The sequence below is a fragment of the Aspergillus alliaceus genome (genome assembly GCF_009176365.1).
Source record: "Aspergillus alliaceus strain CBS 536.65 unplaced genomic scaffold BDW43scaffold_1, whole genome shotgun sequence".
Lineage (NCBI taxonomy): Eukaryota > Fungi > Ascomycota > Eurotiomycetes > Eurotiales > Aspergillaceae > Aspergillus > Aspergillus alliaceus.
The window spans coordinates 390,031-415,002 of record NW_022474684.1 but is presented as its reverse complement, the minus strand read 5'-3'; the positions used below and the strand labels follow the sequence as shown (position 1 = coordinate 415,002).

Sequence of the window (24,972 nt, the reverse complement as noted above, 5' to 3'; positions counted from 1 at the left end):
CCTGCGCATCGGCTTGCAACTGAAGAACCTCCGCCCCTATGCGAGACTAAGCTCGGTGCAATGCACACGTAACGCAATATCCAACGAAGCGTTGGCAGGGGGAGTCACCATGAAAGACAGGCAAAAGTATACCTCGTGTGTTCATAGGGTTGTGGACCTTGCCACCAGATGCAAACGAGCGAAAGTGGAGAGCTCAAGACGCGACGTTGAAGGACCCGATAGAAGTAAAGGGCTATGTACAAGAATAGCAGGCGCCTGATAGAAAGATCAGACCATCTTCCAACGCAACAGTATCGCTAAAGGTAGAAAAGAAAAGACAAACAGAAAGGTTGGCGTAGTAGCACAGGTAAACAACCAAAGGACAGCTGATTAGAGTAGTTGATAACATCAATGGAGAGTAGGAATGCTCGTAATGACTACCATAGATCAACGAGACAGAGTGGAAGATTTTTGAGAAACAAAAATTTCGGCCAGGGTTCACCCAGCGAAGTTTTACTCCTCCTCACTCTCTTCTGAGTCATCTTCCGAATCGTCGCTACTTTCGTTAGCTTCAACGGAAGGAACTGGATCCGGTGAACGACCGCCACCCTGGAAACGGGACAGGTTGCTTTCGAGCATGTTAATCTGAGCTTCTTGTTCGAATTTGCTCATGGGCTTATTTTTCTTTGGTTTGGGGGCAGCCGCAGTAGTATTCATAGTAGTGGGTGTCACCACTTCTTCGTCTTCCATAACGTGAGGCGCATTCTTCTTGACGAATCTGAGCAGCATCAGCAGTACATCGTTGGGAAGCTCATCGATATCAAGTTCAATCTCTGTCTCTTGGGTGCCCTACAGATGAGAGTCAGTCTTACTAGCTCATGACAATTAGTAGGTAGTGCACACAACATACCTTGAGAGCTGGGACATTGTTTTGGATGATCTTGAGCGCTTCCTGCATCTTCTTATCCGGAAGGCTACTAATGCCGTTGGAAATGATTTGCTTCTCTTGATATGTAACCCAGCGCTGCTTCTCAGGCTTCGCTGGCTTGGTACTGCTCTTCTTGTCTTTCTTAGCCAAGTTCATGGTTCCGGCCTTTTTAACGTCTTTCTTGGCAGACTTGAGCTTCCCAGCCTTCTTTGATCCAGGCGGTGTCTTCTTCTTCTTCTGTGCAATAGCTTCCATCTTGCGCGTCATTTCCGCAATCTGCTGCTGCAGCGCCTGGATTTCTGTATCATCATCGCTATCGTCCGCATCTTCGTCGCTCTCGTCAAATTCAGAGTCAGACTTTCCACTGTGATGTTCTGGATGCGGTTCATGGGCGTCCAGATAGCGCGTCTTCTGGGCCCATTTAGAGTTGAATAGTTCTTCGAATTTTTGTCCAGCCAGATACGTGGGGTCGCCTGGAATATTAAACTTGAAACAATTCTTAAAGATCAGGCGGATATCCAGTTCGAACTCTTTGGCGTTTTCATATTGACCAGTCTTAAGCTTGGTCTGTACAGTCGAGAGATCCATTGGTTTCTTGATAATGCTGTGGTAGGTAGGGATATTCAATGCGACCGGATCAACGGGCTGATAGAATGGGACCGCAATGTTGAAATGCTTCGGCTTATTAAGCTCATCTAGAACCTCTTGGCAGAACTTCAGCTCCCATTGATACTTCTTCTTCTTCGGCTTCGTCGAGTAGGGAAGGTCACGCTTTGGAGGATGGATGGACCGCTTAGGGCGTCCATCGACATTAGTAGAATCGCGACGGATAACAGGTAGACCTTCTGGTCCCAATGCGAAGGTAGTAGCCGTAGCCTGAGCCTGAGCCTGGGGGGAGGCAGCAGTTGGACGGGGCGCAGCATGTCCTATACTCGTTCGTGGTTCCCGTCGTGCTGCTGAAGTCTTAGGAGAAGACTTCTTGGGTTTTTTATCCTCCACCTCATCAGGTCTAGGGCAGTTGATCATCTGCTTCTCAAAAGTAGCCTTGAGTTTCTGCCCTTCTTGCGCAACAATATGGTCCGGGCCATTAAACGTCAACGAATTTTGGACCATGAGGTTGAAGTCATCAACAACGGCCTGAACCGACTTGTATTCATTAATTTTCAGCTTCCTCTCAATTGTGCCAAGATCCATAGGATGTCCAATGATCTGTGGGTAATGGGGAATATTCATCTTTATTGGATCGACTGGTTCCCGATAAAAGCGTGAGTCATTCATGCGCTTAAGGCTTTGAATCCCTTTAAGAAGAAACTTGTGCTGGACCCTAGTCATAGTCGCATTTCCATTTGTTGCCACATCGGTACGTCGCTCAGTCACGGGACCGGGAGTCGCAGGGGCTTTGGAAACAGGCGGCGTAGAGACTCCGCCTCCAATCTTAGTACGCTTCGCGGCAGGCTCATCGCTTGGATCCGGTTCGCGTTCCCTGGATAGCTTTGTTGGGGAAACCGGAACATCTGGCGCATCGCGCATTTCCCGATCAACATTCTGCAAGGACGGCAGCGATGGGGGCTTGGTGATCACAGTATTTTCCGAAGAACCTTCAGGCTTCGCAGTCGCGGAAGGGTGATGGGGAAGCTCCGTCTTCGAAGGAGAGCCCTGCGGCTGCCTACTATTGTCCGCATCCGTTGTTGGCCTTGGGCTATCTCGTTTTGGTTCCAGCTTTTGAGAGGTATCATTATCAGCGCTAGCCTTGTCGGCAGGCTGTTGCCCACCAGTTGATTCCTCTTTAATATTATCCGTCGCAGAAGGTCCAGCGCTTAGAGTCTTATTTTCCTCGGGTGGTGCTGTCGGCGACTTCGGGGGAGATGTTGTATTGACTCCATTTGGAACGGTGGCTTCGTGGCCATTCACTGAGGTAGGCTTAGTCGAGTCAGCCATTTTCTCGTCAGGGGCCACATCTGGCTTAGAATCGGCTACAATGCCCTGCACGCTGTAGAGAGTCAGCAAATAGCTCAACTGGGATTGAGCTATTCGGCAAATGTACATACCCTTTGCGATCAACATCGACAGAAGAGATGCCATTTGGCGACGGGGGTAGTTGAGGCTTCTCCTCCTTGAGCACCGGAGGAGCCTCCGGAGGCGGGGTCGCCATCGAGGTCGCTTTTTAGAGTGTCCAACTGAGGACCAAGATACAGGGAACTAACACGCAGCGAGGTAAATGACAGCTGGTATCAGTTATCGGGAAAGTTTTAAGAAGCGACAACAATAATGCACTGAATAGGTTATCTCTGCGCTATCACAGACTAAATCAATCGATTCGGCAACCGTCGAATAAATCCCCCTGATTAGATGACAAAAGACAGATGAAAACTGCTGCTCAGCAATCACAACTGCTGCGACGCCGCGTTGTTAGAATGTACAGGAAAGATGAGTATTAGTGCGGGTCGGAAGTGGAGAATGCGACAGGAAGCAGAGGAATTTATATTGCCAAGAGGCGGTAGCCTCGTGAGTCACGTGGTGCGACAAGTCTGATTGACTAAGCCGGGGGGCAATCTCGAGATGAAACGGAGGTGGAAAGAAGAATCACAGGGAAGAGTCGAAATAGACGACGAAGTCAGGTGATCTGCAGAGAAGGAACACCCGTGTAAATTCTGAATGCCTCAGGCCACACTGGATTAAGATGACCTCGTGAAGCCGCGTTCGAGAGTGAAGCGTGATAGAAATACAGTGAATTTGGCTCTGGAAATGAGATGCTGCTAATAATAATCCAGTAAAAAAGTAAAAGACAAAAATAAAAATAAAAAAGGAAAATGATAAAATATAAAAAAAAAAAAGAAAAGAAAAGAAAATTCAAAATATAATAAAAAAGGGCAGCTGCAGTAGCTGGGATTCTTATTTGGGAGCGCGACGTGATAGCGCGTTTAGATCGTAGAAATGATGACAATGTTCAGGGGTGGTCACGGGTAATCCAGGATTAGGCCAGGCGGTCTGTAAGAAAAAAGCGTGACCGGCGCGCAACTCAGCTCAGGTCCAGAAACAGAGACTGAGGAAGTCGGAGGGGGTGCTAGAATCCTTAAGTACGAACGGCCGCGTCGCGGTTGTCCGCCCTCTGCCGCTAACTCCATCGGATGCGCTAATCCTAATTACTCTAGCTTAGGCCATTCAGCAGTCGCTGATTGGCTGATGGATGACGCGTTCTACAAATCCACGGATACGATTGGGGTTTTCCAACTTCGAAGTGGGACCTCGTACCAGAAGTCCCTTTTGTCGGAAACATCCTCGAAAAGATTCAAGCTCCCCAAAGAGTGTTAAACTGAGCAAGAAGCAACACAAAGCTGAAGAAAATCTAAGATACTTGAAGATCACATGCAATTCTCCAGGGGGTCTGATTTGGATACATCGCAACAGAGTGTCTTTGTGATACCTGAGGCGAGGTGAGATCAGATATGACATACCCAAAAATCCGTTAGGCATTCATGACGGGATTGAAGACTGCATCATGGATTTAGTAGAAGGCTGGTTTTACTACACACCGATCCAGAAAAAGGTGGTCTGCTGACCAGCGGAAACCCCAGGGTCAAGCCCTGAGCCCTTCCCTTGCACTGGATTAGGGCTAGTCTTGGTCTGCTGATGTAATCATTATAGCTGTGGCTATGCCAAGAAAGACATAGAATTGTAAACAGAAAAGATACCAATACTGGACAGGCCTGCTGGATGATAGCTTATCACATTGATCTCCAAAGAAAGAGTTTGGTCATGAAAGGGAAGAGAGAGCGAACATAGTTGTCCCTATTAGCTAGCACCTGTAGGGTAACCGTGGCGTCCGTTGTATCCCTTGTTCTGCTGGTCTCAGGATACGCCACATTGGCCTTCGAATAGTCAACAGTGTCTCTCTTTATCATCCGCCCTTAGCTTGTCTATAGGGTGTGAAACACAACAAGGGGATTCACTATTTTCTTTTTGAGATCTGGATGGATGAATGAGTCAAATGTGCCAACTGGTAGCACATGACTCTGTGCGGAGAACAACATGCAGTTGATTTACTAGTCCCAGTCAGAACGATAAACTGCTCCCGTTTTATGTATCTCTTTCCCAAGGTGCGAAGAAAATAGCTTATAAACCTTATGGAATACTACTACTTTGGCAGCCAAACCAGCGCAGGTAGCAATCCACTAGCTGTGGTGATTACCATAATGGGCAGTCATATTTGCAAAAGAGAAAAAAAATGTTGCGGGGGAAAAAGCCGGGAAGCAATGAGAAACTGATAAAGAGAAGGTTTACGCGATATCTGGATGAATAGACTGGAATATCCGCCTCGAGGCTTGGTACTTGAATCAATGAAGTGAGAAAACCATCACCAGCAAAGGCAGAGAATAAGCAACGCAGTGTGTTGTTGGATAAAAAGGGAAGGTTGAGAGCGTGGGAAGACACAGGAGATTAGATAAGACCTGCAGCAACTTCAACAAAGGGCGCTAGACCAGAACAGGACAAGCGTCATCTACTTGGTTCTACAGAACTTTTTTTTCCCTTCTCAGCAACACCGCTCAAGAGACGGCGACAGTCTGCAGTTCAGCAGCCTCTCAACATCCAGTTGTCGCTCCTAGTTGAGACGGATTAGGCTTATCTCATTATCTGGCGTCTGCCCTGTGAAGTTGCTTGATTGTTATCTTTCGCTCGCAGATTTACTCAAAATGGGTAAGAAAACGTCTCGCCCGCCCGCCTCGAAAACTTCCTCCGCTGCGTCGCCCGCGGTATCCGGCCTGACTTATACTGGGAGCAAATCTTCGATACTGAAAGCGTCATTTGCACCATCTGAATATCAATTGTCGCTTTTCGCGTCGGTCATCCAAGGTCTTGATGCTCAGCATTTGCGAATTCATGATACGAACACCGGCCGGTTACAATGCGAGCATGTCTTGGGTCCTAAGGAGACAGTCACCTCCCTAGACTGGGGATACTATCCAGGAAGGCAAAAGGATCGCGATCAACAGTCAAAGAAAAAAAGAAAGCGGCAGTCCGACGTCAATGGTGCCATCCATGGGCTCGATCAAGGAGATGTAGTCGTCGCCTTTGGTACGAGCGCTTCAGATATTCGGATGTACTCGCCTACGGAGGATAAGATTGTTGGAACACTCGTTGGAGCTCACGATGAAGGGGTCAATGATTTCAAATTCACTTTGAACAAACCCGCTCAGGAAGGTTGGAGTGTTGGTGGTGATAACAAGCTCGTCCAGTGGGATCTACGCACCGGAAAAAGCACAAAGTAAGCTCATATATCCTTATCGCGGGCTCTTGAAGATCCATCTAATTTCATGTCTTAGAATAATTAATTTGCCCTCATCCTCGGTGGTCTCGAGTCTGGCGCGCCCACTTCCTTCTAACCCACCTGTTATCTGCGCATCTCAGACTCCGTACATAATCGATATTGATAATGATGATGCGCCAATTGCGTTCCCAGCCATGCGCAATTCTATACGTACGCTTCTCACGTCCTCTACTGTATCCGCGTCTACCGGATTGTTCCTCGGCTCCGATAATGATCGTTACATCAATGTCTTTGACCTCGAGAGTCGGAAGCTTGTAATGAATCTTGTGGCTGAAAAGGAAGTGTCTTCGTTGTCCTTATATACCGTTTCCGTGCCCAAAACAGGTGATGCTTTGGCATTGGAGAAGCAGGCCCTAGCTGCTGTAACCGACGATGGTACAATTGAGCTCTTCACGAGGCCATTTGTTTTGCCAAAGGATTTGCAGGGAGCCAAGGCCGCCACGAATCTCAAGGCAAAAGGAAGACAGATGACTAGAAGAGCGGAGGGCTCTATCAAGATCACGCGTTCTGAAGACTCTGATGCTCTGGTGCCGGTAGTAACAGCATCATTCCAGGGTCGTGATTTAGTTATTGCCTGGGCTGAAGGAGGCGTTATTCCAATTTTCGAGCGCGTCGCATGGCTTGATGAGTCTACCGACGAGCTAGCATTCACCGGCGTCAAAAAGATAGTCAGGAGCCAGTCCAATTCGGTTCTTTCATCAGTTACCACAAACGGTGCCAGAAAGACAGGGGAGAGTCAGGTCGACGAATCGAAGGTAGTAATACAGCAAGGAAACCTCGCCGAAGATGACGTCGAGATGGAAGACTCTAAACAAGACGCTATCTCGGTTGCCGATAGTGATGAATACTCGGATGATGATCAGGAACGTAAGAAATCAAGCAAGGCGAAAGAAATTGAAAAACAGAAAGGCGTCGATAGCGACGTGGAAATGGAGAATGCAGAATCCGACCCAGAGAAGGAGGATGAAACGGGCGAGCCCTCTTTTGGTGAGCTTATGCGGGCAAATGCAGCAGAGATCGATGTTGAAGCTGAGCTTGAGGATGATGTCCGCATCGGGTCCCTTGTGCCTGGAAAGCCCAATGCAGCAATCCAACAGATTCCATCCGGCGTCTCGCTCTCCACCGTCCTTACGCAGTCCCTCAAGACTAACGATAACGACATGCTCGAGTCGTGTTTCCACACTGGTGACCTCTCCATTATTCGTACGACCATCCAACGTTTGGAATCATCCCTGGCAGCCACTCTCCTTCAAAAGCTTGCCGAGCGTATCTCCGCCAGGCCCGGACGGTACGGTCACCTCCTTGTCTGGATTCAGTGGACATGTGTGGCACACGGTGGAGCGCTCGCAGGCCAGCCAGATCTTCTGAAGCGTATGACCACACTTTATAAGGTTATGGACCAGCGTTCATCAAGCCTTGCTTCATTGCTACTGCTTAAGGGTAAGCTAGATATGCTGGATGCACAACTTGGCCTGAGGCAATCTATCCGTAGTGGTGCGGAAGGAATGGAGAGCGAAGACGAGGACAATGTCATCTACGTTGAAGGTGAGGAAGAGCTTGAAGAGGAAGACAGCGATGCCGATACCGCGAAGCATATGGCGACACCGCGGACCAAGTTGATTCGCGACCAGACCTTCGACGAAGACGAGTCCATGATGAACGGTGTGCAGTCCGGCATTGATGAGTCCGAAGATGAGGAAGAAGGCAGTGAGGAGGAAGATGAAAACGAGGATGTTTTCGACGTTGAGGCGGAAGAGTCTGCCGGCTCGTCCGATGCCGAGGAATCGCTTGAAGAAGACGAAGACGATGAAGATGACGATGCCGAGAGTGCCGGCTCGATGGCCGACTTCATTGCTGACACGGAGGAAGACTCCGAGGATGAGGCTCTCTCAGTTCCTCAACCGCCGCCATCGAAGAAGGCCAAACTGGGCAGCGGAGGAAAGGGGAAGAACAAGGCGAGAAAATAGATTAGATTTTATACCCTATTCTTCTGCACTTGTTCCTGGAGTTCCGTGTTCTTTCGCCTAAAAAGTGATCCAAAAGAGAAAAGAATATCTTTATTTTTCTCCCAAACTGTTTCATGTACTCCCTTTTAGAGGGCGGAAGACGTTCACTAGCATTTATGTTGACTTGCTACTACTATCTGTCTATCTATTTATCTTCTTTGCAATTATTTGAGCTAGAATCTGTTTGTAGACTGACTGAGATGAATGATAGTGCCTACAAGCTCCCACGTACCCACATTTTTCCTCGACGCATCAACCTTTCATATATATATCAATCCAAAACCTGAACCTCATCAACAGGGAACAAGAAAGTACCAGTAATTTCACTTAAACAGTACTTCATAAATAATGTGCTCGTACTCAACGCAGTACATGTATATATGAACATCACCCCTAACCCCCACAAAAAAAAAATATCCAAGACAAAAACCACTACAACCCCCCCTCCTCTTCCCCTCTTAATCCCTCCCTACTATGACCACCCCCCATATATTCAATAATCCATCTCACTCTCCACGCAAGCACCCCCATACAAAACCCGATGCCGCGGAACCCTCTCAACAGGCAACGCCAAAGTAACCGTAGCCTCCTCAGAAGGATATTCCGTGTTATGGCCCTCAGCACTGACATCCGCGGTATCGATGGCCAAAATAGTCCCGTGTTTCCCACCAGGAATCCACGCTTCGTCGTCCGAATGCGAAAGTGTAATATGCGCTAACCCCGATAAAAAAGTCACCCACCTTACACGGTATATTATCAGTAAGTGATCTTATATATCTATAGGTTGGGGGTGAGGGAGGAAAAGGAGGATAGGAGGATTGAAGTGAAGCATACTGTATGGTCGGGGCGTTATGTCTGCCTCCATCTGTGTGCGCGGGGATGATCATGTAGGACATATTGCGTGTTCCTGCACCTAGGGAGAGGACGGGGTCTCCTGCAGTGCCGGATTGGGTGGATGGGGTGAACCCGGGCTCAAGGGCCCAGCATTCAAGGGTTGAATGGTTGTTTTGGGCGGCGATGACAGTTACATTGAGAGTGTGGGGAGATGTTGTTGCTGCTGCTGTGATGGTGGTGGCGAGGAGAGTTGTGATGAGGGCTGGGGAGAACATTGCGGTCAACGTCAGGGGAGTGACGTTATGATGTTACTGAGAACTTGAAGTATGGACAGAATAAAACTATAGATACTTGTGGATCCTCGAACTGAGGATCTGCAAGGACTAGTGGATTGAGATTGGAGACTATTGTCCAGCAAAAGTATACCGACCCACTCGAATGAGTTGGTGGAATGCGACTTATTGGTCCATTTGTGAATTTATGAGCATCGGAGAATTCCACACGGGGGTTCTCGGTTGAAAGGGTATAATGATTTTTAGGCTCATTTACTTTGGTACTCTTCATAGAATCGCTTGATTTACATCGCCTTACTTCTTCTATCGAAGAGTTCCCTAAGAATATAAGCAACGATCAATGACAACCTATATATATATCATGATAAGCTAACGGAATAAGAATATCGTTGTCAACGATCATTGAAGCCCTATGTGCTCAAGCCTGCGGTCAACGAATGACTTCATTCCCTAGTCTTTCCAATCCTTCGATTCCTTCGAGGATCTCGCTGCCACCGTATGGTCCAGAAGTCGCCGCTTTTGGCTTTCTCCTAGAACTCCACACCTCATGGAACTTGACACTTTGGTCGCTAGAAGCCACAATGATACACCCCTCTTCAACCGTACGCGGACACCAGAGCCCTCCTTCTTTAGCCGTAGGTCGCACAACCGCCCGCCGGTAATGCACACCCCCTCCTCTCCTGTTCGATCTGAGCTGATTGACCAAACTTGATATAGAAGAGCCTTCGGGGCTGTCCAACTTATCAAGGACATAAGTAGGGGGCCTGCAGGGATAGCTAACTGCACAGAGTGCTCTCCCACAATCGACACTTGACTCGTTGTCTGTACGATCCCAGCTACTCCCATTCGGGCCCCAGGGAATTGCAGCGATCTGCTCGCAGCTTGGCCATGCAAACACAGCAATTCGGAACGGATGTTCTGGTTGTGCGAAGCCAAACGTGGCGACAAGCTCCCTCCGCGTCTTGCTCCAGATAAGACCAGTCACTTGAGCATAAACGTTGATAGTAGCCAGACATGCACCAGATGGAGTGTGAAAGAAATGGATAGCGCGGTCGTTAGAGCCTCCACCAGTTGCCAAAAGAGATGGCTGCCAGGGAGCAAATGCTATTGCTTTAACCGCCGCGGAATGAGCTAGTCGATGCTTCTGACTGTTTGGCGGCACTATGACCATTCGATCATGAGGGGAGATTAGTAATCCCACACTGCTGAGGAGACCTGCCGACATAGGTGCGGTTTCAGGATGGGACGATGGAGGTAAACTACTAGAGGCGAAGTGCCTATGTAAGAGCTGTCGATGAACATTATCTGTGAATGAAGAGAGGCAGCTCTGGCCTAGGGTGTTCGAGCCCTTTGAGGTCACACCTAGCTCTCGTGGAGCAATGATATCTCGCAACTCAAACAGCATACACGCATTATCATTGCCACCAGTAGCAAGGTATACCCCATCCGGAGACCAGGATATACCGCATACCTGCTGTGTATGGGCAGATATCTTGGCAACTAGTGTCATAGAGCCTTGCCAATCAAACTCATCCCGAATCTCGTCGTCAGGCCACTCGACAGAGTAGTACCAGATGTTGCCATTGTCATCACCAACAGCAAGGTCTTCCGTGTCTACCTCGACGTGCGGAAACTTCGCCGATATTCTCCGCGACTTCATTTGTTTGAATGCAACACAGGTGATTGTATCTGGATGGCTGATATCAAAACGTATTTCCGAATCGAAAACACTCCATAGGCAGAGTGCACCAGATTGTCTGCCAACAGCTAGAATAGCTTTCTCGCCATTCTCAGAGGAAAATGACAGAGAGGTTACATGGTTTGAGGTATGTTGGTTTGCGAATGGTGGGTGCTGTACGCCAAAAGCTTCTGACCAAAGATAGACGCGGTGGCCAAGACCGACGGCGAGAATTCCAGAAGTGGTCGAATATGCTATTGTTGAACAGTAAAAATCATCACGAAGAAGAGGTGCGTCTAGTATACGGAACGGTAGCGTTGGTACCATCCTTGTGCTGTCCTCTCTTGGTAGGGTTGTAGAAGTCCCTATTGATACAATCTCAGTAACAATTGCGAGCCGTTCACTAGAGCCGCAACTAACGGCAAGAGTAACTTTCAAGCAGTCATGCCATTAAGTGCGGTATATATAGCCGAGTATATAATAGTATATCTTGGAGCCGGGGACAGGACAATTGCTTATGCTTTGAATTCTACCTCTCATTATAGATAACTGGTCAGATGGCTTCAAGGGCCTTTTTTGTTGGCCAGTAACCATCCAATACAATTCTCCAGTAGTAAAAACAAGAGGTACTTACATGTATCTCTTTCCGCCCTCTTCCATGCGTTGTCTTTCCAAACCAACTGGGCAAATCGTTCGTAGAGTGGAGAGAACGGAGCCGGCGTGGACTCAAGCAGTGGCCGAGCGTTCCGATTACTGAGGAGCCTTGATGCTGTATCAATATCCAATGCAAGGGCTAGCCTTGACTCGTACTTAGCTTGTTCCTCGTTCGATGCAGTATGGGGCAAGAATCTGGCATTGTACATGGGAGCAGCTGTTCCACTTGTAAAGCGAGCTCCGGAGGGGCTAGAGGTTGCCCTAAGCTGCCTACCCACGGCAGCGGATGCTCCACCCACATGCCAGACAGCTCCGGTACTCACTTGCCTAGAATTGTGGCCAGGATCCCATGAACCACGAATCACTGCACTACTGACTAAACGGGGGCCATTGTAAAGCCTGAGTTGGTAGCTAGAGTGTACCCCCAGAATGCTTCCAGATCGCCCAGCGCGTGTAGGCATAAATGGATCTTCTTTCTGCGAGCGATGGCGCAGAAGTTTTTCCTCAAGGGATAGCTCCTGGGGATTTTTACCAACACGAAATAATGTCGACGGCGGATCAATGAATTGCCGGACGGGTATGAACCTGTCTAGTGAAGCTGGTGACCTCGAATGATTCACATTTGCATCTGTAAGAGTTGATCTTCTAGTCCTGATTCGGCTTCTATCGGGTGATACTGCTTGATTTGGAGCCTTACTCCCCCCTGCTGGTCGACATTCTGAGTTGCACACAGTATGACGTCTTTTGCACACAACAAGCAGAGGGAACATCGACCTGGGATCTTTGTCCTTATCTGGAAAAGGTAGGTCAATATGCGAGTTAGCATTTGAATGAGGGACAGGCCCTAAAAGGGGCGGTGGAGTAATAGCGTAGTCAACTGATAGCGAAGAGTCGCCATCACTTGTGGTGTCTGAAGTGAGCTCAGGCGTTGACGGGTGACTTCCTGACTGAAAGGACCATTGCTGTGAAGAGAGAGGCTTAGTGGCTATCATTGTATAATGACCTCCACGACTTGAAGTTGACGGCCTGTGATAGACGTAATAATTGAATGCTATGGTCAGCTCTGGAATGCTTTCAAAAGATTGGAAAGAACGGAGTGTCGGGCCCCAATCAAGGAAATCTTGACCCTGAGTATAATACTATGAACTCGTAATATAATAGCATATTACCTGGCAGTCAGTAGATAAGTTGAAAACTAGAAGAAAGTGGAATGTGATATGATGAGGTCGTACTAGTAGTTATACATCGGCACGTGATGCTCCCGATATGGAAAGCACTGTTCGCCTTCCTTTCAAACTCGAGCAACCGTGACTTCTACTCTCTCGTCTCCTGAGTGGTAAACCCGATCTTAGCAGCTGTCACTTTTCAATCTAGACGGGCGTTGTATAGATAGACCACAGGTCAATATGGCTAGTGTAAGTTGAACCTTGTTTCTGCATACCCCACACCTACTAATGGATGGTTCGACAGCATGGAATTCCCCGTTACAGCTTGAAGGAGAAGTCCGAAGAAGCTCGCAAACAAGAACTTCGCAAGATAGAAAAATACCAGGAATTGGATCAACTAGTTCGTGAGAAGGTATGCCGGTCTTGTCCCCCGGAGGAGACGTGCAGTGTGTCCTGATAAGCAGTGCAGATTGCGGAACAGAAGTACACGCCCGAAACACTTCAGAAAATATCCGAATTACTGACCAAAAATCCGGAGTACTACACGGTTTGGAATTATCGACGTCGGGTTCTGCAGCATGAATTTGCACAAGCTGCGTCAAGCGGCTCGAGTGAAGCTGCACCAGATCAATTGACCACTCTAATCAAGAATGACCTGCTGTTCCTGATACCGCTCCTGCGCAGTTTTCCCAAGTGCTACTGGATATGGAACTATCGTCTATGGCTCCTAGATGAAGCTAAACTTCTACTACCGCTACCAATCTCCCGTAAAATCTGGGAAGAGGAACTAGTGCTTGTAGGCAAAATGCTTAGCTTAGACAGCCGAAACTTCCATGGCTGGGGCTACCGACGCATTGTCGTGGGCACGTTAGAATCGCTTACACCCGAAGAGCAGGGAAAGACTATGACACAAGCGGAATTTGAGTATGCGAAGAAGATGATTGGCACCAACCTTTCCAACTTTTCCGCATGGCATTATCGGACGAAACTCATCCAGCGATTGTTGAATGAGAACTCAGCGACTGATGAGGAACGGAAAAAGATGCTAGATGACGGTATGTTGAACCGACTTACATAAGAAATCATCGCTCTCTTCGCTAATGCAGGTCAAGAATTGGAGCTTATTCATCGCGCCCTGTGTGACCCATATGATCAGTCACTGTGGTTCTACCATCAAAACTTAATGTGTACATTTGACCCAGCAGTCTCGGGTCAAACGATGGCGCCAAACCTCAGCCGATCCGAGCGGCTGGACTACCTCCGCCAAGAGATCGAAGAGATTCAAGATATGCTGGATGGGGCGGAGGACTGCAAGTACATCTACCAGGCATTGATCGACTGTACCTTGTTGGCATCAAAAGTCGAGGGCACCATGTCCAGTGGCGACCAGCAAAAGGTTCTGAGCTGGATCTCGGAACTGAAGAAGATGGACCCGCTTCGGCGTGGACGGTGGCTGGATTTTGAGCGATCACTCTGCAGATAAGGGATTACAATCCACCCCCTTACCTCAGGAAACCTGTATGTACGCATCATAGAGCGCCAAGTACTGAATTACTATTTTTTTTTTGTTGAGACGACTATCAATAGGCAGAAATCCTTGGGTGGTTAGTTTTGGATAGTACTTAGTGGTAACCGAGTGGTACTATGTATCTAGTAGTTAGTTGTGGGGACCAATGGTGTTTTTATCCGTGGATGAGAGACATTCAGGGGAGTTTCAGGAATGTTTTCCAGGAGTTATTGGGGATCTCTACACCCAAATTTTCAATCGAACCGCATTTACAGGATACTTCTGGTGCTTTTTTTCTCTCTTTTCTTTTCTGACAGGCTATTAAGTATATATACAAAGAAACAGGGAAAAAAAAAAAAAAATGGAAAGAGTAGAAAAAGGCGCAACTCCAGACCCGCCAAGCTTTCCACCAATAGTCAAACAACTTCTCTCTAACCATTGAAAAAGAACTATAAAACGAAAAAAAAAGAAAAGAACAAGAGTCTCATATACACCGAAACTTAGTCGCTTTTATTTTTATTCCTTAAGCCCTTCTAAAATCCCCCCTTTTTTTTTCTCCTTTCCAAAGTGGTCCATTCCACTGGTGGCTTTGTGGTCCATTCCATACTAATTCCAACCCCCTTCTCCGTCAACTAAACAACTAAACCGAACCGCGTGGTGGCTTCCACTCACTGTCTTTCAACCTCCTTCCCCCTGCTTGCCATGGCCCTTCCGTTCTTCTGATCGCACCCTCTATACCTTCTTCTTATATTCAATTCCCCGCTGGTTCCTGAAAAGAAAAAAGGAAAGAAAGAAAGAAAGAAAAATAAGCCTGATTGATTCACTTAGCCGCACTTCTAATTCCCCCCAGGGGCTCTTGGGTTCATCATGTCGAGACGCAGTAGCAGAGACTACGAAGGAGTAAGATATTGCCTCTATCATAAAATCTTAGAGTCCAAACTTATTCGATTCCTTTGGCCAGGATTCCTTCGACGATGCCCTGGAAGCTCCAACATCTCAAAACAGTCTCACCGTTTCGATTCCTCAGAGTTCCTCAACCCGTTCCTTAACAGACAGTCCCCCGAGCGCTACCACCCCTCAGTTAACCGATGCGCCCTCTCTACATCCTACGGCACAGGACGACGATATGACAAATGGGGAGACACAGGATTCTCATCCGGATCCTCGGTCGGAAGGGGAGGAAACACCTCGCAAACAGAAATTACAGAAATCCCCACTGTTGACGGCTCACCGATTGTCTACCACTTCCCTCGACGAAGTGAATCTAGCCAGCAGCAACAAAGACGATGACTCCATAGAGAACCATGACCTAAGTCCGGGCCATAACCCGGGCTCTCCTCCATTGCCTTCGAGGGACTCCATATCGGCTCAGACCCCACGCCTATCGGACCCTGCTCTGCCAGTAATCAAGAACACCGCCCCTGCTGCACCGCCACCTCCACCAACTCGAAAACTGACAAGTCCTTTTGCATGGCTGACTCGAAGTTCGACGGGAAGCAAGGAGACCAAATCACCCCCTCAGAATAGCCGCCGAAGCACAGCCGCTTCGGTATCCACAATTTCCAGTAATCCTGAATTGGCCGGCCGGACACAGGATGGAGAGGATCCAGATGGCTCGAGCACGGGATCGCGAAAGCCAGCTCGCAACAGCCTAAAGGATCAGTTTAAAATGCTCAGGATGCGGGATGAAGGACAGGTTTCGGAAAATGACGAAGCAAGTATCACGTCGGGACGTGGAAGCTTCAGTCACTCCGCTGGAAGTCCGCCGCCTAGCATCCCAGAAGAAGGTGAGAACGATTCCGCAGTGTCGCCAGCGGCCTCGCCACCCAACCTACCATCGACAGTCAACCCGAATCTTGCCCCAGGAACAGTCTCGGGTTTCTCGGCCTCTGCAACTGACGCGGCGACCCCCGTCGATTGGGAATTATGGCAGCAGCTGGTCAATCGTGGTCCCCAGGCGCTGAAGGGCACGAATTCCGAGGAGCTGAACGCCGCCATCAAACGGGGGATCCCGCAGACCATTCGAGGGGTCATCTGGCAAGTCCTGGCTGACAGCAGAAACCCCGAACTCGAAGAGGTCTACAGGGAGCTGGTTGCGCGTGGCACTGATAAGGAAAGGTCGCGTGCTTCCAATGGCACGGTGAATGGGAATGGAGAAAAGGAGTCCGCATCGTCATCTCGGTCGTCCATGCGTTCCGAGCGTTCTGCTTCGGTGGCACACTCCATTAACGGGTTCCCCAGTCCAGCCCATGAATTGGACCCTGAAAAACTCGCAAAAGAACAGGTTGCGAGCGAGGCTGCCCGGAAGAAGAAGGAGAAGGAGGACGGTGTGGCACTACAAAAGCTGGAGAAGACTATTCGGCGGGATTTGGGTGCTCGTACAAGTTACTCCCGTTATTTTGTGTCGCAAGGAAACCAGGAAGGTCTGTTTGGTTTGTGTAAAGCGTACGCTCTATACGACGAGGCTGTGGGGTATGCACAGGGCATGAACTTCATTGTCATGCCACTCCTATTTAACGTAAGTGATTTGCATACACACTACTAGATGGCCTCTTGCTAACTTACGTTTCACGTAGATGGATGAAGTAGAAGCATTTACGATGCTCGTCAAGTTGATGAATCAATATGGCTTGCGGGAGATGTTCATCCATGACATGCCTGGTCTACACCGCAGCCTTTTCCTTTTCGAACGCCTACTTGAGGACATGGAACCTGCATTATACTGCCACCTTCGCCGGCGAGGGGTGCACCCGCAATTGTATGCCACACAGTGGTTCCTGACTCTTTTCGCATACCGCTTCCCCTTGCAACTGGTCCTCCGGATTTACGATCTCATCCTTGAGGAGGGGCTTGAAAGTACAATCCTTAAATTTTCGATTGCTATCATGCGTCGAAACTCCGAAACGCTTCTGGGTATGAAGGACATGACTCCGCTGACCACTTTCCTCAAGGAGCGCTTGTTCGATGTCTACATTGACAAACAGCCCTCCGCATCGTCAATACTCGAGTCTGGGTTCTTCGGCAGCTCGGGAGCTGCTGATAAGGAGATATATCGCGCGGACATCTTGGTCCAGGATGCCTGTGCCGTTCCTCTCCAGCCCGAGACTATCCGTGCGTACACGGCGGAGTGGGAGGAAAAAGTGCGGAGCGAACGAGAACGCGAACAGGAGCTAGAGAGTCTCAAGCACACGGTAGCAACGCAGAGTGTTCGGATCCGGTTGCTGGAAGAACAAGCCGAAGCGTCAGACAAAGAGCACGTTCAACTTGCTTCTGAACTTGTCCATCTCAAAGTAGAGAATGAGGAGCTCACGGACCTGAACGACGCCTTGAATATGCAGGTCAGAGAACTGAAGATCGTAGTGGACAAACAGCCCGCAGAAGTTGAAGAGAAGCTCCAAACCGAGATGGATCGCATTATGCAGCGCAATATGGAAGTTCAGAATGAAAACCGGTCAATGGTGGAGCAAATGGCAGAGATGGAGAAAGAGCTCGTGGAGGCGAAGATGAAGTGGGCAGAGGTAAGCCAGCCCGCGGATTTTTCCGTTGAAGAAGGCTGATCTAACATTCTTTCACTGTAGATCCATGAAAACCACGAGAATTTAAAGCAGAAATGGAGCGATCTCCGCAAAGCTCTTGACTAGCTCCACCCCCGTGCGACCCTTTTGTACATTTCACTTGTCTACATGCCAACAGTTCCCTCGCCTGGCTGCTTTTAACGATTTTAATCTTCCCTTTCCGGCCTCCGACTTGCGTGTACATTTCTTGACGGAGCTTTCGAGTATTCGTCCAGTACGGTTGTATCATCATCTTTCCCTTCAGCGCAGCGCGAGTTCTCGGTGGCGTGTCGAGTTCTAGCTATGAGCAGGCGTCTTATGAAGCGATTTTCACGTTATGCGTTGGGTCTACATTAACTGGTTTACTAACTTGGCCATTTCTAGACCGCAGCCGGTCTCGCTCTGTTTGGCCTTCTGGTGCTCTTCAGTGTGTCTTGAGTTCTGTAGTGGGTTTTTGTTTTCTTAATCACCAGATTAAGAGATCCCAATGTATGCAGTGTATATCATGAATAGATATTATTCAAGGTTATGAGTTTAATACCTCGGACCAAAGAAAAAGAAAGAAAAAAAGAAAATTCCACCATCCTTCACAGAACATTCTCAAAATACGAGGTCAGAACTTCCTCCATCACCGGTTTGGCCACAGCCTTCAGCGCCTTGTGCGCCTCACATTCCTTATCATAGTACTGCATATCCTCCAACGAACCGAACGTCGTCTTAACAGACAGCGTGTACCCTTTGTTGCGAGGATCCGGGAAAGAGTGTCCGGCCGCTGCGCTAAGTATATACGGCTTGCCGTTCTATTTAATAACCCCATCAGCAAACTACCATATATATATCCATTGTGGAGCCGACGAAATGAATCTTGGAGAAATTAATACCTTGGTCGCCGTCTTGGCCATGACCTTGTACTGCTCTAGGACTCGATCCCGGCCTGCCTCGTCGGGGATCTTGAATAGCGTGATGCGCTCGATGGGGGCCATTTTTGTTCTTGGTTGGATATTTTATTTTTCTGAGTAGTATGTGGAGGTTTGGTGAGAGGGTGGTGTAAACGGCAATTAGTATTGAGGGGTGGTCTGGTGATGTGAAGTTAGAATGTATGCGCAGTGGACTATATATATATACACCTCTGAGGGGGAAAATTCCAACAATGGATTTATAAGGTGGGGCAATGAGGTGGTGCTAGAATCGTGACACCACTGGTTTAGTTTCAATTCAAAGAGATTCCACCTGGTTCTTGGTGAAGCTTATAAGTTCGTTCAGGTTATTCATAAGCGCCCCTTCCTCCCTTCGGACGGGATTCGGGATTCGGTTGGAGTCGGAAGTTGATTTGATTACCAATGTTGGGTGCTGTTGCCTTACTGTGGGGGTTCCGGTGAGATAGATGTTGGATTCAGAATATGTACATGGAAATAGCAATTGTAGCAAGCGTACTAAGTAACATTGTTTTGGTGCTGGGATTGAAGCGATGGAGAGAGTGCGGAATCGACTCCGTTTTTGGACGGAACTTCCGTCCCCCGTATGCATTTCTGTTGTCGATCCCGCGGAATAAATCAAGGTCACGATGTAGGTGCACCTCCGGCGTGTTGTTGGAGATGGGTTAGTCTCTCGGAAAACCTCTCTGTTGGTTCTATTGAGTGGGTTGTGTTGGGTCAATTTTGTTATGTACTGTTGACTGAGTTGGGTGTACCTTGAGAGAGCCAAAGTAGTGGCTATAGCTGCATATTCCGTCGGGATGGACATATGATTGCTCGAGGATGTTTTTGTCCCCATTAAGCCGCAGCTGTATATGCGGCAATAGACATTGCGTGCTCATATGGTGATTCTCGCCAGGCAAACAGAGACATGGCGGTCAGTAGTCATTCCTCGAGGTCAAAGCCAGCGGTGACTATCTCTGCCGATTGCCCCCTTCCTCTCGGTTGCCAACCACATGAGATTGAATAGCATCCCTTTCAATTGTGCAAGAAAATGACAATTCCTGCCCGGTATATCACCCCCTAGTTCGCTAGAATACTATACCACAGCATCCAAGGAACCCAACCATCCAGACAACTTTCCACCGGTTCATGACGTAGTCAAAATGCGAGCCAAATCAGCTATCATTGACAGGCTCGGGGCGATTCTTGAAGAACAGCCTATACTTGATAATCTCGACGATCTCTAGCTCCTCGTCCTCCGAGTCAGAGGTGGTCTCCTTCTGCCGTCGTTGGACCAAAGCAATAGGCTGCGATAGCTTCTTTACCTCCCCTGTCAAGCGCTGGTATCTCCCAACATACAGATAGACCCTCTTCATCCATTTCGTGTCATCGGGCGCAGTCGTTTGCGGCGAATAGTCAGGGAACATGAGCTTGCCGACTGGGGTCTCGAATGTGGCGATTGAAGGGTCATGGCTATCGCTGGTTGGGGTTGTAGATCCTGTTTCGAATTCTTGAGATGGGACGTTGATTGTACCTTGGAGTTCGAGGATTGCGAGGCCAGAGGGAGTCTGCAGAAGCTGGGGGAGGGGATTGACCAGAGAGGTGGAAGAGGAGATGTGTGGATGGAGCGGAATTGTTGGCATTGTTGGGTCGGTGTTGACGTTGAGGCTGTGCTTGAAAGAAATCGTACGGATGGAATTGGTCCGCTAGAAGAGGGTATCGGTTTAGATTTTAGAATAGCACAGCTTGGACGAGGAGTATGACGGATTGATGGTGGAGAGACGCGGATTTGACGCGTTTCGGTGCTTCTCCACTTACCGATCTTATCTTTCCCGTTTGGGACAACATCTCTATATAGATTCTCAAAAAGGTAAAAGGATACCGATCTATTCAGTTAAGAAAAAAAGTATGATTACTGAAAAGATCTTTGTGTCCATTATTGGATGATTTTTGTCCTTTATATCCCAGTTGAAAGAAACTAACCAGACTGATCACTGAAAGTCGTCGATCAATGAGCGCATCCGGCATCTTGAAACAAAGTTGCGTTTAGATACATCCTCTAGTAGATATGTCGCGCATTTAACTAGAACCAGGGGTTTGTTCATGTCGATGAATATATAGGCCTCGGTTACGAAGGCCTGAAAGAAGGGAATGGAACAGTGGATGAATATGGAAACCTTCCCTGGGAGACAATCGAAGGATGAGAACTGCTCACCCACATTTTAATGAAATTACTTGGGAAGCCAAGCGTCATTCTAGGTATGAAAAGTTCCAAGTCCATTGATCAACGATCAATGAGCTGAACATCAGAGAGACGAGCAGGCCATCCCATGTCTTTACTCATAAGAGTTCGTTTAGCCATCTATGCGTGTGGTGGAAGCATCTTCTCGTTAGTACATAACGACTGACTTCCCAACAAAGCTGGGTTTTTTGATTGACTAACTCGGCCATTCTAGGGTATACAATGTTGACCAACTGCCAATCAGAGACATCCACTCTCTGCGAACCAGAGTGACCATAGTGCGCCGGGGTCTCCAGTGTAGGTGACTGGTTACTTCCCTTGTTAAGCAGTTTTCTGAAGCAGTCCAACATCTCATGACCCTGTTGACTAGATAATACTAGGGCCAAGAGTAAAGAAGTGAGAACTGTGGTGTGAAAAGACCTTGGGATGAGCGATGACTTTTTGTTGCCACCTCGAGACCATAGCATTCACATGGGTCTTGCCCGAAAGTCCGTCCATCTGTCCAATTGTTTCTAAGGCCAGCCAAGACCGTACTACTCCAAGTGGGGGCACCAGGGACAGTACTTTGGTCTACTACGCCAGGAGAAAGGGCCGAATGTGGACCGGTAGAGCCGGAAAAGCCATGTATAAATGTGGCGAGGAAACTCAAGGCCAAAGCCGAGACATGATGGATGAATAGCGTTACTCAAAAAGATACAGGCAGAGGATTCTAGCGCCCACTATCATACTTATTAGGACAGTCAGATCCTGCAAGCTTGCGAGCCGAGCATCGAAATGAATAGGCTATCGCCGTGACTTATTTTTGGCGAGTTGCAGAATTGGAGCTCTCCAGAAAGCTTTCATGATGATGACTTATGATAACAGGCGTCCTCAAGATGTTTTAGGCCTTCTATAGTCTCGTGTACCATGTCTTCGCCTGTAGTCCCAGTAGGACCTTGCATTTTACCGTAGCGCAGATCACTCAATTCACCGACTGTGGAATTGAGTCCAGACAGAAGAGCGGTTGCGTCTTTATCAACGCCGGAAATCTCATGTTCAATATTAGCACAAGCCGCCTCCATTGCGGAAAGGAGACTCTGGACTGAATGATAATCCCGGGGTGAAGCGGTAGATGTCTGGCCAAATAGCTCGACATCCATATCCATTTCACGTTGGTCATCGGCGCTCATCCCATCCACGCCGGTTTTCAAGATAGATTTGCGCAGTTCTGCTTTTTGGTTCTCCCCGTGGTGGAGTTCTTGGTCAATGTTTCCATTGACTAGATCCATGTCTTGCTCTCGCATATGCTGCAGCTCACGATAGAGAACTCTGATATGTGGATGAGAGCGCAAGCGTTTTGGAAAGAGCTCCGTGAACTGTTGCAAAGATATCACCGTGGGCAAAGATGCCGGGGATAGAAGGAAATTGCTTAGAATGGACGCTTCCGATGGCGCCATGATCGCGAATCCCTAACGATTGAGAATGGCCTTCTTCTCTTTTTCTGACTTTTAGGAACTCTTAGAATTTCTAGTTTATTCTTGCTTGTGTGATATACTATTCAAGGGCTTGAACCAAACGGGGCCAGTCCTTGCGTGATGACGGGAGAGAAGAGAAACGATCAGATCTAATACCGATAGTGAAGAGGGGGTAGAAAGAAAAGGGGAGAAGTCTTTAAGAATTTATGAAGGCCGAGGAGGAATGAATGTTGGGGGAATTGAAAGGAAGAAGTTGGTCGTAATTTCGAGATTAGCCCTTTTTCAGCACGCGTTAAGTTCCACTTCCGCTTTCCTTTTCTTACCCTTTCGGGACTTTTCCTTGAACGCGCGCAACACAAGTCATACTCCAGATTTCCCTCCACTTCCACGTCGCCCATTTGTTGAATCCATTCTCCTTTCCTACTCGGTGGTGTTACTCTGGATCGTAGGCTTCTTCCTCTTGATATACACCCCACCTTAAACCCTCCTTTCCTCGCCCTTGGCTTTTAAAATATCAGTGTCTGAAAAGAAGCCAGGGTTCTACTCCGCAGAGTTGCAATTTGTATAACAGACAAGTGGTCAGGTCATTGGTTGCGCAATTAGGGCCAATCTCAGTCTCTCCCTTAGACTGGCCGCTGCAGCTTGAATCCCGATTGTGCATGAAATTTTCTCTCACCGTCGTGGATCGCTCGGCACGTGGTCTCTAGAGGAATATCAGCCTACTCGTTACCATCAAGAGCCTCAGCGTGAACCACTTCAGTGTTGCTTCTTCCTTAATCCTAGTGGCTGGTCTTAAAACTTCTTCACCCTTCTTTAACCCTCCCCCACCTTTCCAACCAACCACAAAACACTTCGTTTGAGTCGCACCCTCGTCTTGGTTTCTTCCAAAATGGCTCCTGCAGGCCAAACTACCTATTCGAAAGATGAACGAGTGCTCTGCTTCCATCATGAGATTCTGTACGAGGCAAAGATTCTTGATGTCAGACATGTCGACCCCGACGACCGCAAAAGCCCGTATGAGTACCTAGTACACTACAAGGGTTGGAAAAACACGTACGTATATCTCTAGTGTTCTGCCTTTCCACGTGTTTTCTCTCTGCTCTTCATGCCTAAATTGGCTATTTTTGGCCTTTGGCTCTTCTACTAGTTACAAGGCTTCTTCAGACACCCTATGAGTGTTGACGAAAGCCTTCCATCTGCGTTGGCGGGGGTACATGGACGTGGCTGACCTGGCTTTTTGCCACATTTAGCTGGGATGACTGGGTCCCCCAAGATCGTCTACGTAAATTTACCGAGGAGAACAGAGAGCTGGCAACTACCCTTCGCCGTGAGGCCGAGGCCGCGTTCCGTCAGAAGAGTACCAAGTCATCCGCAAAGAAAAGGGGAGGTTCCGATCGTAGCTCCGCCCGGGGAAGCGAAGAACGCCAGATGTCCGTGCCTGGCCGCGGAACCAAGAGAGCTAGGGACAACGACATCGAAAAGGTGAGCTCGCTACTTTTGCTACTCGATTTGCTGTATCTGGGAATGGCCTTCTCCCGGGCATAGTACTGTGTGCATCGGGTATCGTAACTCCCCAGGGCAGCCAGACTAACAGAATATGCTCTCAGGAGGATAACTTCTACGTGCGGCCCTCAGTAAGGATTGTTATGCCCGATAACCTGAAGTCGCTTCTGGTCGATGACTGGGAGAATGTGACGAAAAACCAGCAGGTCGTGGCTTTACCGGCTAAGCGCTCGGTTAACCAGATCCTGGAAGACTATGCTGAAGCAGAGAAGCCTAAGCGCACAAGCTCAGCTGATCACGATGTTCTTGAAGAAGTTATTATGGGAATTAAAGAATACTTCGACAAAGCTCTTGATAAAATCCTACTTTATAGGTTTGAACGCGAACAATACCGGAACCTCCGCAAGAAGTGGGAGTCCGGATCAGGGGAATTTGGCGACAAAGGACCCTTAGATATCTATGGCGCCGAGCATTTAACTCGTCTCTTCGGTAAGATACCTTTTCTTCGGGATGATGCTTTGAAGATGGCCGCTAATTGTTCCTAGCCACTATGCCTGAGCTGATTGCGCAGACCAATATGGACCTTCAATCTACTAATAGACTTCGCGAGGAACTTTCCAAGTTCACTCTCTGGTTGAGCAAACAATCCAGCCAGTACTTTGCCACCAGATACATGACTGCCAGCAATGAGTACGTTGAGAAGTCTAAGGGCGTGCCAAACCCGAATCCTGGCACTGCTACTTCACGCCTGGTCTAAAGTAGATTAAAGCAAGGGCTTCAGTACACGTTGACTGCTCTTGAGACACGGTGTTATTGCATGATGGGCCAACTTGTTACCCCTTTTCTTAATTCTATCTTTCTTTCTTTGTTTTTCACAGCACTGTGGTGGTTTCCGGAGCATGGAAGGATAAGCTTTTCACGCGAGTTATGG

The 24,972-nt window shown here is 48.3% G+C and overlaps 12 protein-coding genes across 12 annotated transcripts; 4 read left to right on the top strand and 8 right to left on the bottom strand.

The window, feature by feature from the left end:
• Positions 1-492: 492 nt before the first annotated feature.
• Positions 493-3,059, bottom strand: BDW43DRAFT_295871 (putative transcription regulator BDF1; the record flags this gene model as incomplete). Its single annotated transcript, XM_032044121.1, has 3 exons — positions 493-828; positions 890-2,897; positions 2,956-3,059. The coding sequence occupies 3 exons, from the start codon at positions 3,057-3,059 to the stop codon at positions 493-495; spliced, it is 2,448 nt and encodes an 815-aa protein (XP_031906248.1).
• Positions 3,060-4,020: 961 nt separating this feature from the next.
• BDW43DRAFT_257962 (uncharacterized protein) lies at positions 4,021-4,398 on the bottom strand. Its single transcript, XM_032039927.1, has one exon. It carries the CDS (start codon positions 4,379-4,381, stop codon positions 4,070-4,072), a length of 312 nt encoding a protein of 103 aa, XP_031906247.1. The 5' UTR covers positions 4,382-4,398; the 3' UTR covers positions 4,021-4,069.
• Positions 4,399-5,379: 981 nt separating this feature from the next.
• Positions 5,380-8,454, top strand: BDW43DRAFT_3752 (WD40 repeat and Utp12 domain-containing protein). The gene is made up of 2 exons (XM_032049973.1): positions 5,380-6,170; positions 6,229-8,454. Exons 1-2 carry the CDS (start codon positions 5,599-5,601, stop codon positions 8,198-8,200), a joined length of 2,544 nt encoding a protein of 847 aa, XP_031906246.1. The 5' UTR covers positions 5,380-5,598; the 3' UTR covers positions 8,201-8,454.
• A 278-nt stretch (positions 8,455-8,732) lies between these two features.
• BDW43DRAFT_305197 (uncharacterized protein) lies at positions 8,733-9,348 on the bottom strand (the record flags this gene model as incomplete). The annotated part of the gene is made up of 2 exons (XM_032045754.1): positions 8,733-8,979; positions 9,074-9,348. 2 exons carry the CDS (start codon positions 9,346-9,348, stop codon positions 8,733-8,735), a joined length of 522 nt encoding a protein of 173 aa, XP_031906245.1.
• A 434-nt stretch (positions 9,349-9,782) lies between these two features.
• BDW43DRAFT_257956 (WD40 repeat-like protein) lies at positions 9,783-12,814 on the bottom strand. Its single transcript, XM_032039926.1, has 2 exons — positions 11,679-12,814; positions 9,783-11,409 (listed from the first exon to the last, which is right to left on the bottom strand). Exons 1-2 carry the CDS (start codon positions 12,688-12,690, stop codon positions 9,797-9,799), a joined length of 2,625 nt encoding a protein of 874 aa, XP_031906244.1. The 5' UTR covers positions 12,691-12,814; the 3' UTR covers positions 9,783-9,796.
• A 201-nt stretch (positions 12,815-13,015) lies between these two features.
• BDW43DRAFT_257953 (Rab geranylgeranyltransferase BET4) lies at positions 13,016-14,439 on the top strand. The gene is made up of 4 exons (XM_032039925.1): positions 13,016-13,113; positions 13,169-13,276; positions 13,334-13,919; positions 13,977-14,439. The coding sequence occupies exons 1-4, from the start codon at positions 13,105-13,107 to the stop codon at positions 14,345-14,347; spliced, it is 1,074 nt and encodes a 357-aa protein (XP_031906243.1). The 5' UTR covers positions 13,016-13,104; the 3' UTR covers positions 14,348-14,439.
• A 671-nt stretch (positions 14,440-15,110) lies between these two features.
• On the top strand, positions 15,111-18,293 carry BDW43DRAFT_3731 (putative GTPase activating protein (Gyp5)). The gene is made up of 4 exons (XM_032049972.1): positions 15,111-15,271; positions 15,333-16,889; positions 16,948-17,889; positions 17,950-18,293. Exons 1-4 carry the CDS (start codon positions 15,239-15,241, stop codon positions 18,010-18,012), a joined length of 2,595 nt encoding a protein of 864 aa, XP_031906242.1. The 5' UTR covers positions 15,111-15,238; the 3' UTR covers positions 18,013-18,293.
• Positions 18,294-18,512: 219 nt separating this feature from the next.
• BDW43DRAFT_305193 (Dabb family protein) lies at positions 18,513-18,908 on the bottom strand (the record flags this gene model as incomplete). Its single annotated transcript, XM_032045753.1, has 2 exons — positions 18,513-18,725; positions 18,807-18,908. 2 exons carry the CDS (start codon positions 18,906-18,908, stop codon positions 18,513-18,515), a joined length of 315 nt encoding a protein of 104 aa, XP_031906241.1.
• Positions 18,909-18,933: 25 nt separating this feature from the next.
• On the bottom strand, positions 18,934-19,956 carry BDW43DRAFT_3705 (uncharacterized protein). The gene is made up of 2 exons (XM_032049971.1): positions 19,075-19,956; positions 18,934-19,001 (listed from the first exon to the last, which is right to left on the bottom strand). Exon 1 carries the CDS (start codon positions 19,696-19,698, stop codon positions 19,141-19,143), a length of 558 nt encoding a protein of 185 aa, XP_031906240.1. The 5' UTR covers positions 19,699-19,956; the 3' UTR covers positions 18,934-19,001; positions 19,075-19,140.
• A 61-nt stretch (positions 19,957-20,017) lies between these two features.
• Positions 20,018-20,485, bottom strand: BDW43DRAFT_305192 (Ctf8 family protein; the record flags this gene model as incomplete). Its single annotated transcript, XM_032045752.1, has 1 exon — positions 20,018-20,485. One exon carries the CDS (start codon positions 20,483-20,485, stop codon positions 20,018-20,020), a length of 468 nt encoding a protein of 155 aa, XP_031906239.1.
• A 1,301-nt stretch (positions 20,486-21,786) lies between these two features.
• BDW43DRAFT_257946 (Cnl2/NKP2 family protein) lies at positions 21,787-22,756 on the bottom strand. The gene has a single exon (XM_032039924.1). It carries the CDS (start codon positions 22,518-22,520, stop codon positions 21,924-21,926), a length of 597 nt encoding a protein of 198 aa, XP_031906238.1. The 5' UTR covers positions 22,521-22,756; the 3' UTR covers positions 21,787-21,923.
• A 467-nt stretch (positions 22,757-23,223) lies between these two features.
• BDW43DRAFT_3633 (MRG family protein) lies at positions 23,224-24,908 on the top strand. Its single transcript, XM_032049966.1, has 4 exons — positions 23,224-23,591; positions 23,789-24,020; positions 24,146-24,530; positions 24,587-24,908. The coding sequence occupies exons 1-4, from the start codon at positions 23,428-23,430 to the stop codon at positions 24,796-24,798; spliced, it is 993 nt and encodes a 330-aa protein (XP_031906237.1). The 5' UTR covers positions 23,224-23,427; the 3' UTR covers positions 24,799-24,908.
• The last annotated feature ends 64 nt before the right edge of the window (positions 24,909-24,972 follow it).

Coding starts and splice junctions, on each gene's coding strand:
- BDW43DRAFT_257962 (XM_032039927.1), bottom strand. CDS start 4,381: ATGCCTAACGGATTTTTGGGTATGTCATATCTGATCTCACCTCGCCTC.
- BDW43DRAFT_3752 (XM_032049973.1), top strand. CDS start 5,599: ATGGGTAAGAAAACGTCTCGCCCGCCCGCCTCGAAAACTTCCTCCGCT. Junction 6,171..6,228: donor CGCACCGGAAAAAGCACAAA/GTAAGCTCATAT, acceptor TTCATGTCTTAG/AATAATTAATTTGCCCTCAT.
- BDW43DRAFT_257956 (XM_032039926.1), bottom strand. CDS start 12,690: ATGATAGCCACTAAGCCTCTCTCTTCACAGCAATGGTCCTTTCAGTCA. Junction 11,410..11,678: donor GAGGGCGGAAAGAGATACAT/GTAAGTACCTCT, acceptor TTGTATCAATAG/GGACTTCTACAACCCTACCA.
- BDW43DRAFT_257953 (XM_032039925.1), top strand. Junction 13,277..13,333: donor ATCAACTAGTTCGTGAGAAG/GTATGCCGGTCT, acceptor TAAGCAGTGCAG/ATTGCGGAACAGAAGTACAC. Junction 13,920..13,976: donor GAAAAAGATGCTAGATGACG/GTATGTTGAACC, acceptor ATGCAGGTCAAG/AATTGGAGCTTATTCATCGC.
- BDW43DRAFT_3731 (XM_032049972.1), top strand. CDS start 15,239: ATGTCGAGACGCAGTAGCAGAGACTACGAAGGA. Junction 15,272..15,332: donor GTAGCAGAGACTACGAAGGA/GTAAGATATTGC, acceptor TCCTTTGGCCAG/GATTCCTTCGACGATGCCCT. Junction 17,890..17,949: donor CGAAGATGAAGTGGGCAGAG/GTAAGCCAGCCC, acceptor CTTTCACTGTAG/ATCCATGAAAACCACGAGAA.
- BDW43DRAFT_3705 (XM_032049971.1), bottom strand. CDS start 19,698: ATGGGGACAAAAACATCCTCGAGCAATCATATGTCCATCCCGACGGAA.
- BDW43DRAFT_257946 (XM_032039924.1), bottom strand. CDS start 22,520: ATGGCGCCATCGGAAGCGTCCATTCTAAGCAATTTCCTTCTATCCCCG.
- BDW43DRAFT_3633 (XM_032049966.1), top strand. CDS start 23,428: ATGGCTCCTGCAGGCCAAACTACCTATTCGAAAGATGAACGAGTGCTC. Junction 23,592..23,788: donor TACAAGGGTTGGAAAAACAC/GTACGTATATCT, acceptor TGCCACATTTAG/CTGGGATGACTGGGTCCCCC. Junction 24,531..24,586: donor GCATTTAACTCGTCTCTTCG/GTAAGATACCTT, acceptor AATTGTTCCTAG/CCACTATGCCTGAGCTGATT.